Consider the following 15769-nt stretch of genomic DNA (forward strand, 5'->3'; position numbering starts at 1 on the left):
TCAAAAGGGTGTCTGGCCCCCTAGCATCCAATCAGGGCTCACACGTCAGAGAGTGCGAGGCCGGTGCATGGTAGTGGTGAACGACTCCATGATTCACAAGCTTCTCAGCTACTATTGACTCGAGGTGTGTTCCTCTGCCCAGGCGTTGCTGGCGCATGCCAGAGCTTATGCCTGGATAGGTATTTTACATATCACCTAACCACATGTTATAGCAATCTGGTGCCCGACGGCACAGTTGATGATGTGGCACGCAACCATTGGTTGATGCATGCAACGTCTGAGCAGGGGAACGCAACCCATTTCTAGATCAACCCCAGAGTCAATTAGTGTCATTCTGACCCAGCCTTCCACAGCTGAATCATTGCTCTGTACAGTGTGAGGTCACACAAATCTAACTTCCTGTCACTAAACTGTATGCAAAACACTGCTGCACAATGAGTATTTATGTTGTTTTTTTATTAACAAAGAATTAATATTTTATGTACGAATATCATACAGAATTAGAAAATAAAATTATAATATATAGCCCATGGTACAATTGCACTTTGGAATGTCCTCCCCTCTTTCTCCTCTGTCACTTGTCCGCCTTGACGAAGGAGGCAAAGACACTGTCCTCTTTCTCCAGCAGCGCCTGGGGTCTGTCGTATTCTAGAATGAGCCCCCTCTTCATCACTATCACCAGGTCTGCTTTCAGGATGGTGTGGACACGATGCTGAGTAAAGAGAGAAAGAAAAGTAGACAGAAATAAACAGATTAGGTTAAGAAGAAATACAAACGTTTTCAACAACTTCCGTGGTTTGACATTCAGGGTTACATAGATTACAAATATATATGCTAGGCACACGGGGGGGGATTCCGAGCTGAGTTAAGCGTGCGTAAATTCCCTTTTCAAGCACTTTTCTCTCTACGCGTATTTATTCAGACCTAGAATTTAAGCATTAGAATAACAAACTTTATATAGTTCGCACATTTGAAGAAGTCTAAAGTATTTGGACAAATTCACCTATAGAGTATTAAATTAGTCAAAACTTCAGTATTTGGTCCTATATTCCTAGCACGCAATGATGACTAGATCAAGTGTGTGACTCTACAAACTTGCTGGATGCAGTTTGTTTCAGGTGTGTTATGTTTTGCCCAATAGGAACTGAATGGTGAATGATGACTGGAGTCATTTCCTTTCTAAGTGAGTAGATAAGATATTTCTGGACACATAAATGAATCCTGATAGTGCCATGATTCCGAAAAATCATCAATGAATCACGAATAATGATGACTGAGAAAGTTACAGAGGCTACAACAAAAGATGCTAACCTCTCACCATTACCAATAACGGGAGATTATTATTATTTTTTTGGGGGGGGATTTTTGTCCCTCTAACTTTCACATTTTTTATCATTCACAATTCATTCATGATTATCCATAATCATGGTAGAATCCACACTAATGTAGACGTGTTGAGAAACATCTTCTATTCTTACTTACAATCAAAGTGACAGAAATTACATTATTCACCATTCACTTCCTATTGGGCAAAACATAATCCGAAACAACCAAAACAAGCTGTAAATGCGTCCAACAATTTTGTAGAGTCACAAGTTTGATGCAGTCACTGGGTGTGTTTGAGCAGTAAGTCTAACGAAGACGACTGGACGAAATTCGGCGAGTGAAGTCGGGAGAGAGAGGTGCATCTGTGATAGCCGAAAGTCGGACACTAGTGGTTTTCCGACAGCAAGGCTCAGATCAACATGGCAGCGTCAACATAGCTGCTACTGTTTATAAAACTTTTCTATACCCCCATATCACACACTCAAACTGAAAATATAACGCGTGTACAATTAATTGATTCGATTTCAAATATAAATTTCATTTGTATAACCTGTAGCTTTAGAATCACGGCAAAGTTGGTTCCGGTTTCAGTCACTTTTTTGGGTGGGTCAAACCAAAACAACCTAACAACCTAACCAAATAGAGCCTCCCACAATGCAGTTGATGGCTGCATGGTGCAGTTGGTGAAAAGCGACTTGAAGGCGACGTCATCAAAAACTACATTTACAAAAATCTTGTGATTAAAAGTCAAGTTCAAGCAGTCGACATGTGATACAATTTTTAACCCACAATGCAACACACTTTGAAAGACAGTGACCAACAATGGTCACCATCTTGACAAAAGTGATCCGCTCGAACGCAACCATTGTGGGCCAGGAATATAGGACCAAATACTTTACAGTACTTTAACACACTAGAAGTGACTTTGTCCAAATACTTATGACTTCTTCCAATTGGGGGACTAAGTACATAAAGTGCTTTCATTTCTAAATGGTAAAATAGATATGTATGAAAATACACTAAAATAAAAAGGTGACATTCTGTACTGTCGCCTCGTATGGAACATTTGACCTCAAATCCAAAATGGTGGAGTATAGAGCCACATTTCACTGTCCAAAAACATACGGAGGGGAGTGCATGTCACAACCTCTCAAGCATTTGGATTACACAAGACGAAGGTCATAGCAGAAGATACTTACTGCTATAGTAACCACTGTTCTATCAGCGAAGGCAGTCATCACCACCTTCTGTAAGATGCTTTCCTGTGGGCACAATACAAACCAAACACAAAGTCAGAAGAAGAATAGGAAACGTTTACAACATGATACACATCCATGACTCTTACCCACCGAGTCCACTGTACTTAAAAAAAAAAAAAAGGTCAAATAGTTTGTGCCTTCACTATTTCATTAAAACATGGTTATATTACGTTGTGTGTGTTTAACATAAGTAATACCGGCGAGTTCACCTGATTATTAGAGTCAAGAGTTAGAGGCTCACTGTCGGTGTAATGATTCCCTAGTTAACATTATCAACAGCAGAATTTCCACCGAAACCTTTATGTCAACCCAAAACATCACTTCTCCTCCCTCTAATGCTGTCCGATCCCTCTGCTGCGCTATTATCTCCCATTTAAGATATGCTCCATTTCCCCTGGGTTACCGCTGCGCTACTGTGAGCCAGTGTAGGCCCGTCACTGTGACAGGTCATTTAAGTGTGTGTGCGTGAATGTGCTCGCGTACGTGTGTGTGTGTGTGTGCAGCCAGCGTGCTGCAGTGAAAGGAACCTATTTAGGAAGCCCCATTCCCTCCCTCCTACTTCCACTGATTCCCCTAGGGTTCTCTTATACTCCCACCCCCTTTAAATGCATACCTCTATTCTCCCCGTTCATCTTCAGAATCAATTACTGTATCCTCTCGTTTTCACTCAACATCTCCCCTCCTCCCCGTTTGCCGTTCACCCACCCACAGCCTCCTCCACGCTCGCACCCTCTCCTCTTCTCCTCTCCCAACTCACCCTCTGCCTTCCCATTCCACCTTATCTCCTCCTTTTACCAATCTGCCACACACACACGTCTCACCGTGGCCATGTCTATAGAGGCTGTGGCTTCGTCCATGATGAGGATGCTAGACTTCCTGACGAAGGCTCTGGCCAGACAGAAGAGCTGTCTCTGGCCCTGGCTGAAGTTCTCTCCTCCCTCTGTCACTGTGGCGTCTGCAACACAACAAATATTATCGCCATAATACTAGACTTACTGCACGATACATATCTTTAGCCTGAGAGAACATTTGTATTACAATGACATTACATGACCTACAAAACATCAGAAATATTGGTAGACTTGTGCTCGACCCCATGAAAATGGATTTGTCAACTCAGTCAAATGAATTGACCTTTTATCTGCCTGGTCAATGATAAATATCAAATCAAACATTTAGCAACATTCCGTCTCTACATCTCTCTGTCACTGTCCAGTGGGCATAACCACCACACACACATTCTGATATTTCTTTTTTCTTTCTTTCTTGGGATCACTTGTGTATTAGTATTGTACTGTTAGACATTTACTGCTGGAGGTAGGAACACAAGCATTTCGCTGCACCTGCTTTAACATCTGCTAATCTGGCTATGCGACAAATCCACTTTGATTTGACACACTTTCTCCGTCGTAACTTCAGTACAATTTCCTGCAGCCATTAGTCAGCGAGAGCAGAAAGAGAGAGAGAGAGAGAGTCTAAAGTTTGGAGCTAGCTGCCCTAATACCTTACAGCCACGATACAGAATGTACTCTAGGCTAGAGCTAGCTGACACAGCCAACTGATCAGACAATGGGTGAGAGGACGAGAGACTGGTCAAGGCACCACTGCTCTCAAACCACCATCTATCTTAACCAACCAGCAGGGTTGATCTGGGGTCAACTCAGAGCGGGTCCTGCACTGATATACTGCTTTCCTAATCATAAAGTATATAATGTTGTTGAGACTGATACATCTATATCTCATTAAGCGCCAGCTCTCAGCTCATATCTCTGAACGAGCTACGGTAGAACTTCAGAGCATGCACACACACTTACCCAGTCCTCCTGGTAGGGTCTTGACTACAGGTTGTAGCTGAGCGATGTCCAGAGCCTCCCACAGCATGTCATCAGTAGCCTTCCTCTCTGGGTCCAGGTTAAACCTGATGATCACACACACACTGACAGAGTCATACACCCAACAACAACAAAAAGGTTCTTGATGGGTTCTTTGTCAGGGGTGAGGGTGATGTCAGGCATATCAGGAAGAGGTTTTTAACTGCTGTGATGGTTGTGAAAAACCATCCTGTTCTTTCCCTCTCTACCACGATTTCCTTCATTCCATGAAATGCTACACTTAAAACGTTACTGCAATTTTACACCACACTACAGGCAACTGGTTGCAGTGAAAGTACGGTAAACAACAACCAGTTACTGAATGTTGTGTATTTGGGGCTGCAGGTAGCCTAGTGGTTAGAGCGTTGGACTAGTAACCGAACTGTCGTTCTGCCCCTGAACAAGGCAGTTAACCCACTGTTCCTGGGCCATCATTGAAAATAAGAATTTGTTCTTAACTGACTTGCCTAGTTAAATAAAGGACAAAATAAAACATTTGTGCCAACTGTCAGTGGAAGTGTTGTACCAGTTTAAGTGGTTGACATTTTAACAATGTCAGTTCTGTAATTATTGTAAGAGCATGTGACAATAAAGAGCTGCACTGTGAAGAGGTTACTGTGCATTACATCCCCGTAACTTAATGGCAGTTAGTTGCATGGAGGTAGCTGCAAATTTTGCATAAACTAACTGGCAACCAGCTATTTGAATATCCAGTAACTGCTAGTAACTTAGTTACAACTAGCTGCCAGTACCATCCTGTACTTTCACAGAACTTTTCTGATTACGAGCTAGCTTAACATTAGTTGACAACTACTAAGCTTTTTTTGTGGTGAGCACACTTGGGACCCAGCCTCACCTGGCCTCAATATCTTGGTTCACAGCAAACCCACTTTTCTATCACACCATCAGGTCAGTGAGCATGACATAGATCAGCACATTAAATTACTGTGAAATTTACAATAACTACTTGCTCACAGTAAATTATTGCAAAATAAACATGAACTTCCTGGTGACCAACTGCCATTAAGTTACTGGAAAATTAACAGTGCAGCTCTTGATTGTCACACACTCTTACAAAGATTGTAGAACTGGGAGTGGACAAATTAACCGTCATCAACATAACGATAAAACCACTTAAACTGGTACAACACTTCCACTAATGATTGGTACAAATACAATATATTTTAGACCATGCCCCCAAATATGCTAATTGAGGGACATGCCCCCACCTACATTTCAAAGTGCAGTAATGATTGTATGTGAATCACTTTCTATGAAACTCATATGCATAATACATTATACATGTACCCAATGCACTATGCTGCAGTAATAATGCAGTATAAGCATACTTACAGACACAGAAAGACTCATATAGACTCAATTCCGTATACCAATACTCCTAATGCATTATAAGTATAATCATAATCACTTATAATGTACAGCAACATAGTGCTTCATAATTGCTGGTCCCTTTTTCAGTTCCATCAGTGTGATGCGTTTCTAATGTTTTTTTTGTCAGTGAGCAGTCAAATCATTGTTACTGCATCAGAATCTTTTTTTATGGTGAGTTATAGCATACTATAACGTTATCTTTGATTGCTTTAGGTAAAGTGATGAAATGCCTAAGGCAGACAGATAATACACCATAAGCTGCTATGTTCATCAGAAAAAATGTAAAAATATGCACATCCAACTTATCAGGTGCAGGACAGAAGAAAGTATCGAAGGAAAAAAGGAACGTCCCGAACTCTCGTATGTTCCCACAGTGATTTAATCAGACACAATAACAACAACGTTTCGATCCGAGTTGGATCTTCGTCAGGTCATACACCATTTTGAAATAACCTCAAGAGGCATGTACTGTACAGGCGGTCAATTGGATACATATAATATATGAACCTCACCAAAAATATTACACAGTACACATACTGTACAGTACATTCAGAAAGTATTCACACCCCTTGCCTTTTTCCACATTTTGTTGTGTTACAGCCTGAATAAAATAGATACATTTTGTCCCTGGCCTACACAACACTGTCAAAGTGGAATTGAAATGAAAAGCTGAAATTTCAGGAGTTAAAATGCACATAAGTCACATAATAAGTTGCATGTACTCTCTTTGTGTGGAATAATAGTGTTTAACATGACTTTTTGAATAAAAACCTCATCTCTGTACCCCACACATACAATTATCTGTTCGGTCCCTCTGTCGAATTTCAAACACAGATTTAACCACAAAGACCAGGGAGGTTTTCCCATGCTTCGTAAAGAAGAGCACCTATTGGTTTAATGGGTAAAAAAAAGCAGACATTGAATATCCCTTTGAGCATGGTGAAGTTATTAATTACACTTTGGATGGTGTATCAATACACCCAGTCTTTCCTAACTCTTTCCTAACTCAGTTGCCGGAGAGGAAGGAAACGGTTTAGGTATTTCACCATGAAGCCAATGGTGACTTTAAAACAAACAGTTACAGAGTTTAATGGCTGTGATAGGAGAAAACTGAAGATGGATCAACAACATTGTAGTTACTCCACAAGGAAGCTTGTACAGAATACAAATATTCCAAAACATGCATTCTGTTTGTAAAAAAGGCACTAATGTAATACTGCAAAAGATTTGGCAAAGCAATTAACTTTTTGTCCTGAATACAAAGTGTTATGTTTGGGGCAAATCCAATGCAACACATTACTGAGTACCACGCTATATATTTTCAAGCATATTTGTGGTTGCGTCATGTTATGGGTATGCTTGTAATCGTTAAGGACTGGGGAGTTTTTCAGGATAAAAATAAACTGCATGGACCTAAGCACAGGCAAAATCCTAGAGAAAAGGCTGATTCAGTCTGCTCTCCACGAGACACTGGGAGATTCACATTTCAGCAGGACAATAACCTAAAACACAAAGCCAAATCTACACTGGAGTTGCTTATCAAGAAGAAAGTGAATGTTACTGAGTGGACAAGTTACAGTTTGGACTTAAATCTACTTGGAAATCTATGGCAAAGACCTGAAAATGGTTGTCTAGCAATGATCAACAACCAATTTGAAAAAGTTTGAAGGATTTTGAAAAGAATAATGGGCAAATGTTGCACAGTCCTGGTGTGGAAAGCTCATAGAGACTTACCAAGAAAGACTCATAGCTGTAATTGCTGCCAAAGGTGCTTCTACAAAGTATTGACTCAGGGGTGTGAATACTTATGTAAATTAGATATTTCTGTATTTCATTTTCATAAAAATATGTTTTCACTTTGTCATTATGGGGTATTGTGTGTAGACAGGTGAGACAAATCAAATAATTGAATCCATTTTGAATTCAGGCTGTAACACAACAAAACGGGGAATAAGTCAAGGGGTATGAATATTTTCTAAAGGCACTTTAAGTACCTAGCAGTGTGTGTCGTAAGTGTATCTGAAGTATTTTATAACTGTAGAACCTGTCATTGGTTCTACCTGTAACCAGAGGGTTCTTCATGAGAGGGTTCTCAAGGGTTTTGGCAAGTGTCTCATTCCACTCATTCCAGTGTCTGTGGGAATTTGCTTCTCCCTTGCACTTAATTGATGAATTATGGTCACTAATTAGCAAGGAACTCCCCACACCTGGTAGTCTAGGTCTTAATGGAAAGGAATAAACTAAAACCTGCAGATACATGGTTCTCCATGGAATGAGTTTGACACCTCTGCCCTACAGGGACAAAATGAAGCACCTTGTATTTTGAGGGTGTATGATTGGACGAGTAGTACTATCTCATAGCAGGACTTGATATAGTATAACCTATAGGTATACTTCAAATCACACTCATGTACAGTGTCAAACGAGTATGCATTATTTACTGTACATGCCTCACAAGGATGTTTTTCTCGTTTTATCCCATTCATTAAAAACAAAAACAAAATATCGCATTATTTTCTGTTGTCTGATTGTGTAATTTTGGGCTTCTCCTGAATTAGCTTGATAAGGGAGACAGTACTGCAGCACCCAACCCTAAATGATTCACTTTCTGTTTAGCTTGGTGCATCTGATAAGACTTTTGAGCGGTCCAAAAATAACTCACTACAGTTGAGTTTTTCCGAGAGGCATCCTGCTATCAGCCACTTCCTAAGATAACTGTGATTGAAGTTTCAACAGTTGTCCAATTCACCCAGATACAAGTGAGAGTAGCTTCCATCTCTCATTTCCTCTCCTAAAACAACTCACACTAGGCAGTGGTTTTCCGGGAGCACAGCACAAGGTGCTTTAAAACCTCTATTCTTTTGGCTCAACTACCTATGTTCGTCTCAAGGTTCTTCCCTCTTGGGGATGCAGGCTTTTGTTCCAGCCCAGCCATAAAACACCTGAATTAGCTAATCAAGGTTTTGATGATGAGTTGATTGGTTGAATCATGTGTAATGGTGCTAGACACACTGAAGACAATGTGGCCCTCCAGAACCAAGACCTCTGATCTAGATGGAACTGTAGTGTGAGGATTCTCTTACCGGATGGTTCCGCTGAATAAGATGGGGTCCTGGAGGATGATGGAGAATCGAGACCTCAGGGTCTGCAGAGGCAGCTTGGCGATGTCAATGTCATCTATGATGATACGCCCTGTTGGGAGAGTTGATCAGCTATGTCAGAGTGACCCAGTCAAGTACAGGAGCTAATCGGGAACTTTAGTTTTAGTGTCGTAACAGTAGGCAGTGTTTACCCTCAAACATGTCGACCATGCGAAAGAAGGCCAGGGAGAAAGAAGACTTCCCACTTCCTGTCCTGCCACAGATCCCCACCTGGAAACCACAGGAAGTCTGTTTCATCTTCATCACCACTACACAAGTCTACAGTCTAAATTCTCGACTCCCTTCCTTCCATTTATCTCTATGATACCTTCTGCCCAGGGCTGATGTGTGCGTTGACTTGTTTGAGGACAGGCTTCAGGGTGGTGTCGTAACGCACACTCAGGTTCTGGATCTGAATCTCCCCCTGCTGTGGCCAGCCATCCGGCACCTGAGACGCAGCTAGAGGGAGACAGGGGGAGAGGGTGAGAGACGGACAGAGAGAGGGAGAGAGCGAGGAAAAGCAGAAGAGAGAACTGCTCTGTGGCGACTAGGTACGGTGAGGTTGGGATGTCCCATGTTCCACAGGAGTAAGTCTTTACTCCAGGACTTGAGCATGCCTGGGATATACTGTAGGCAGTGGTTAAATTGAGCCAGAACTACCCAGTTTGGGCTGGAGCTAGGGTTAGGTTTAGACTTAAGGGTTCAGGTCAGTGCATGATTTAGGGTTGAACCGGGATGTGGATAGGAAACTAGGGTTAGCGCAAGGGTAGGGGCTGGACCTAAGAGGTGGTACTGTACTCACTGAGCAGTCCTTCGTAGTTCTCAGGCTCAGTCTGCAGCAGACCATTGATTCTCTTGACTGAACCCAGCTGAACCTCCATGTCTGCCAGGTTACGAACCATCCAGTTTAGGTAGTTAGACACCTGGGACACAGAGACACAGTCCGAGCAGAAAACCTCATTATAGACCTGCAGAGAGAAGGTACTGTAACGAAGGTGGAGATATTAGTTTCACTAAATTAGGGGCTTGACCTCAGTCCTTTCATCAAGAAATATGTGACTATATTAGATGTTAGACCACACACACACACACACACACACACACACACACACACACACACACACACACACACACACACACACACGAGAACGGTCCTCACCATGAGTGCATAAGTGAGTCCTAGTCCTACCAGGCCAGTGGAGAGGTGGTTATACAGAGAGTTAGTGATGGAGGCCACAGCTGCTATCAGAACCACACAGGCACCTATGTACTCCTACAGTATAGAGAAACAGCATAATAGTGAACATACAGACCCCGATGTATCCTAGTGTACAGAGCAACAGCATAATAGTGAACATACAGACCCCGATGTATCCTAGTGTACAGAGCAACAGCATAATAGTGAACATACAGACCCCGATGTATCCTAGTGTACAGAGCAACAGCATAATAGTGAACATACAGACCCCGATGTATCCTAGTGTACAGAGCAACAGCATAATAGTGAACACACACACAGATAAATACTCTGTGGAGAGATAACAAACAGTTAACACACAGGTAACCATTTAGTGCCATAGAAATAAATAAAAAATACTCAGTATCAAATCCATATCATCCTGTCATAGGGGGAAACAGTCACCCAATAAAATGTGAGAAAACATGGAACAACTTGATCAGCACGGGCCATACAAGTCAAGTAGAGTAGACTATAGTATAGAGTAGAGCTCATTACCATGCGGACCTCTAGCCAGCGATTGGCTGCTGTGAGAAAGAGGGAGGCGATGTTGTTGGCATCTGTGAACTCGAGTAACCTCTGTCTGAACTTGGGCTCATACCTGGGAGGAGAGAACCATTGAGTAATATGTGTAAGTGGAGAAACACACAAACTCCTAGCTGTCGCTGTCAAAATGGATGAGTTTAAAAAAAGATTTACTTGAAGGCCCGGATGGTGGTGAGGCCCTCCACTGTCTCTGAGAAGTGGGACAGGAGAGGGAGCTGGGTACTATCCTCCAACTGCTGGAGGTCCCTGACCGGAGAAAGAAAGAAAGAAAGAAAGAAAGAGAGAAAGAGAGAGAGAAAGAAAGAGAGAAAGAGAGAAAGAAAGAAAGAAAGAGAAAGAAGGAGAGAAAGCAGGAGATGGAGAGGGAGATACAAGATAAATAAACAGACAGACAAATGGGGGAAGATACTGTAACTATTGAATACACAGCAGCAAAACAAGTGACAAAATCCCTAACCAAGCGCTCACCTAGAAGCGACCCGGAAGTACTTCTGTATGAAGTAGCATGCGATGGCCAGAGGCACCAGAGCAATGAGGAACACAGGGGTCACGTAGGAGATGACCCCCAGGGCCGACACACACAGCAGGGTGGAGCGACTCAGACACTCCAGGGTGGCAGGGATGTGCTGGGGACACAACCACCAATGAAACATTACATTACTACCATCTACCAGGAAAAACAAGCAAAGGGTTCAAAGGCTGAAGCTACTGCCACAGCCATGAAGACAAATAGGAATTTGAAAGTTCCAAGGCATTATGGTGGTGGCTATTGCCACTTAACACACAGAGAAAGGTGGTGCTGAAATACCTGGTCTATGGTGTTGGTGTCAGAGGAGAACCTGTTGAGGATGCTGCCCAGGGGAGTGGTCTCAAACAGCCTGGAGGAGACAACCACATACTGTAGATACACCTAAGAGTTATACAACATGGTTCATATTTACAGTACATTATTATACCTGAAAGGTACAGTATGTTTTAAAGCTCATCTGTACCACCTTGAGTAGAAAAAGCTGATGACACATCAGCAATGTTTCTGTTCCAAATGTTATTCCTCTGAGGATTTTGAGGAATTGAATTTGAAAGCAAGAAGACAATGTAAGTAACTTTTCTTCTTGGCCACCACCTCATCTAAAACGGTTTGGTACAGACTAGTGTTGGATCGTTCACGAACGAGTGGCTCTTTTTGAACGGATCTTTTTGGTGAACGTCGGGAACCCGAATCGCATCGGGGAAAGAGCCGTTCATTTGGCTCCCAAATTTGCATACTGCTACCACTGCTTTTTGAGCTCAAAACAATGTTTTTCTGCAGACAAGGTAGAAAAGAATTATCTAAAAAAAAGAGGGTGAATCCTGACTGCAGAAACAATCAGTAGAGGGGGAGAGCGCGTCAATCTGGTCCGCGCTGATTCTTTCAGTGCCAAAAAATATATACCCATCTAATAACTTGGCCAGGTACACATTTATTTGAACACGTATTTCATGATTTGACATAATGGTAACCTACTTTTTGGGCTTCACATTGGAAATTAGCTTTTTTTTTATGGTTCTAGGTTGATTTCTTTGCCATTTTGAACGAAGAGCCGTTTGGGAGCCAAATGAGCCGGCTCCCAGAAACAGACTCGGAGTCATTAGCTATCGGTGATCTGACACTGCGCTGGTGTTGCCGTGGTTTCAGTGTGTGGCAGGCAGATGGGCCTCTGGGTAATGGGGCGGATCACAGTGTTTACAGTGTCTCACCAAGCAACCCAAGATGATTGATCATCACACACACACCAACGCATTATACACAGTCACACACACACACACACACTCACAACCTGCCCGCCCTAGAGTAGTAATAGGTACCATAAAATGCACATGATGCATCAAACCTGTACGCGCACACACACCCCTTTACCTCATAGGGGCCAGTATGATCTTGCTGAGCAGGTTGTGGTGTAGTTCTTTGGCCACTCTCAGGCCTGTCCACTCTACAGCCACAGAGGTGACCAGACACAGAACGATGCCCAGACAGCACAACACACTGAACACCGACAGGTACCACGAGTGGCTGAACCCACACTCCTACACAGGGAGAAGAGGGTGGGTTAGAGAGCTGTGTGTGTGTGTGTGTGTGTGTGTGTGTGTGTGTGTGTGTGTGTGTGTGTGTGTGTGTGTGTGTGTGTGTGTGTGTGTGTGTGTGTGTGTGTGTGTGTCTGACTAGACATCAGAGTATATGATAAACAGTAGCAGCACTGTATATGATGATTGTATGTGTGTGCGTGTAGAGTCAGTTTAAATGTGTGTGCATGTTATGTGTGTGTAAGCAAATTATGAAGGGTGTATGTAGTTTGAGCTTCATCACACTCTGGGGTCATTAGAGAACACGTCAAACCAAAATAACATCACACCCCTTCTCTCACGGACACTCTCTCTCACACACACAGAAAAATACTATAGTTTACTATAGAATACTGCAGTACTTACTATAGAATTCTATAGAAAATTGTAGAATACTACACTACACACTGTGGTATCCCTCAATCATGGGTAGTACTTACTATAGAATGTTGTAGTGTACTGTAAAATTACTATAGTAAATACTACAGTATTATCCGAGAAAACAAACACTGTAGTAAATACTACAGTTACGTCCACAAAAACACTACATTTAAAACAATTGGTTATGGAAAATGTGCTCTTTTAGTATTTCTTCTGTAGGTTTCCTCAAGGAGAAAGCCTCCACTTCTATGTCAAAGAAAATAAAACAAAAACACTATAGAAATGTGTGCAAAAACAATACAGTAAATACTATAGAATAAACTACAGTTATTTTACTATAGTATGTATACTATAGATACCTGTAAATACTACAGTAAATACTACATTATTCATTGTAGTGTCTTTGCTGACTTAACACTACAATGAATACTCTATGTCACTCCGTCTGTGCCCTGTCTTCTTTCCCTTCCTCTCGCCTCCTCCACTCTAATCCAGGGCAGTGATATTAAAAGATAAATGCTAAATTAACCCCTAAGGTAATCTATATAGCGATTTAATTAACACAATCAAACATTCAGAGCCAAACCCCCTCTAGCCAAGGATAATAAAGTGACTGGGGAAATGAAAAGGGATTTCTCTTACAAGTCAAATCATTTATTTATGTTTCCTTCAGATGAATTAGTCAGTCAGACAATCACTGTAAGGGCTTAACAGAATGAATGGGCTTCTAATTCAAGGTCAAAGACAATTTAAGGGTTCTGTGCAGAGGAGATTTCTTATATCCTCCCCAGAGTGTGAAAGACGGAGGGGGAAAACACTGAAGCTAATGAACACACAGAAACACCTTTGATAATCAGACATTTGGGATGTGACCCATGTGTGTGTGTGTGTGTGTGTGTGTGTGTGTGTGTGTGTGTGTGTGTGTGTGTGTGTGTGTGTGTGTGTGTGTGTGTGTGTGTGTGTGTGTGTGTGTGTGACGGGGAACAGCTGTGTTTGAGCCCCAGGGGGAGATGCAGCAGTGATTGTCAGTCATACTGTCAGTCTTTGTGTTGCCAGATTGAGGTTTGTTCGGTGCAGTGGGCACGAGGCAGTCCTCACAGCTGCAGTGTACATTGGGGCTCTGTTAGATAGCGTGACAAAGGTTTGGAGTGTCCCCACATGTCTGTGGCTAAATTGGCTCTGGTTAGAATGACAAAAGCAATAGAGCATTGTGTGTATGTGTGTGTGTGTGTGTGTGTGCTCGCGTACGGTGCGTGAGAGAGGGAGCGAGACTATGATTAGGCTAAAGTGTAAAAGCGTACGTGAAAGTGCAGACATGTCTATTTGTGTGTGTGTGTGTGTGTGTGTGTGTGTGTAACTATCTACTGTATCAGATGCTGTCCCTTGCCACCCTCTGGATGACTGTATGAAATGTGACCTGGCATTAAGCAGAGGACACAGTCTATTAATAAGAGGCTGGGTTTAGTAGCACCAGGATAACCCACACACCTGCCACGACCCTAATGTGTGGATGACACAGCTTACCCTCTCCTGTAATTATATATGTATGCTTGTGTGTGTCTACTCAATTCCTAATAAGGGTAATGACATTACACCACTCTAATTACATTACAATAGCAATGCCATTTGGAAAAAGGCTTTCTAAGTGGCCAAATATGATTGTTATATTATGAATACACAATGAGGTTGGGAGATATTGCCATGATGAGAATATCAATCCTATCTTTGTGAGAGTAACATTTATTGGAACCTAGAAACGCTTCCGGTTATAATTCACAATCAACAGAGACCATGCAACAACAAAAAATGTCTCTATAAGCTTGGCACATATTGCCACATGGAATTTTGCCCATTCTTCAAGGCAAAACTGCTCCAGCTCCTTCAAGTTTGATGGGTTCCGCTGGTGTACAGCAATCTTTAAGTCATACCACATTTAAATGTTTCCACTTAAACCACTCAAGTGTTGCTTTAGCAGTATGCTTAGGGTCATTGTCCTGCTGGAAGGTGAACCTCCGTCCCAGTCTCAAATCTCTGGAAGACTAAAGCAGGTTTCCCTCAAGGATTTCCCTGTATTTAGCGCCATCCATAATTTCTTCAATTCTGACCAGTTTCCCAGGCCCTGCTGATGAAAAACATCCCCACAGCATGATGCTGCCACCACCATGCTTCACTGTGGGGATGGTATTCTTGGGGTGATGAGGTGTTGGGTTTGCGCCAGACAGTGTTTTCCATGATGGCCAAAAAGCTACATTTTAGTCTCATCTGACCAGAGTACCTTCTTCCATATGTTTGTGGAGTCTCCCACATGCCTTTTGGCGAACACCAAATGCGTTTGCTTATTTTTTTCTTTAAGCAATGGCTTTTTTCTGGCCACTCTTCCATAAAGCCCAGCTTTGTGGAGTGTACGGCTTAAAGCGGTCCTATGGACAGATATTCCAATCTCTGCTGTGGAGCTTTGCAGCTCCTTCAGGGTTCTCTTTGGTCTCTTTGTTGCCTCTCTGATTAATGCCCTGCTTG

At 42.3% G+C, this 15769-nt stretch overlaps 1 protein-coding gene across 7 annotated transcripts in view; it reads right to left on the reverse strand.

Annotated features, from left to right (window-relative positions):
- Positions 1–435: 435 nt before the first annotated feature.
- Positions 436–15769, reverse strand: part of LOC115197051 (ATP-binding cassette sub-family C member 8-like) — a 126020-nt gene continuing 110686 nt past the window's right edge. For 5 of the 7 annotated variants that reach the window (XM_029758193.1, XM_029758195.1, XM_029758197.1 and 2 more), the window contains exons 27-40: positions 12669–12835; positions 11580–11649; positions 11240–11397; positions 10925–11017; positions 10724–10826; positions 10148–10261; positions 9791–9911; positions 9317–9447; positions 9141–9219; positions 8932–9040; positions 4400–4503; positions 3407–3540; positions 2526–2588; positions 575–712 (exon numbers count right to left, since the gene is read on the reverse strand). In XM_029758193.1, the coding sequence (XP_029614053.1) occupies positions 575–712; positions 2526–2588; positions 3407–3540; positions 4400–4503; positions 8932–9040; positions 9141–9219; positions 9317–9447; positions 9791–9911; positions 10148–10261; positions 10724–10826; positions 10925–11017; positions 11240–11397; positions 11580–11649; positions 12669–12835 (1584 nt within the window). Of the gene's footprint in view, positions 713–2525; positions 2589–3406; positions 3541–4399; positions 4504–8931; positions 9041–9140; positions 9220–9316; positions 9448–9790; positions 9912–10147; positions 10262–10723; positions 10827–10924; positions 11018–11239; positions 11398–11579; positions 11650–12668; positions 12836–15769 lie in introns of those variants that run through there. The other 2 variants (XM_029758192.1, XM_029758198.1) reach the window with 2 other exon arrangements.

This window comes from Salmo trutta, chromosome 7 (assembly GCF_901001165.1).
Source record: "Salmo trutta chromosome 7, fSalTru1.1, whole genome shotgun sequence".
NCBI lineage: Eukaryota > Metazoa > Chordata > Actinopteri > Salmoniformes > Salmonidae > Salmo > Salmo trutta.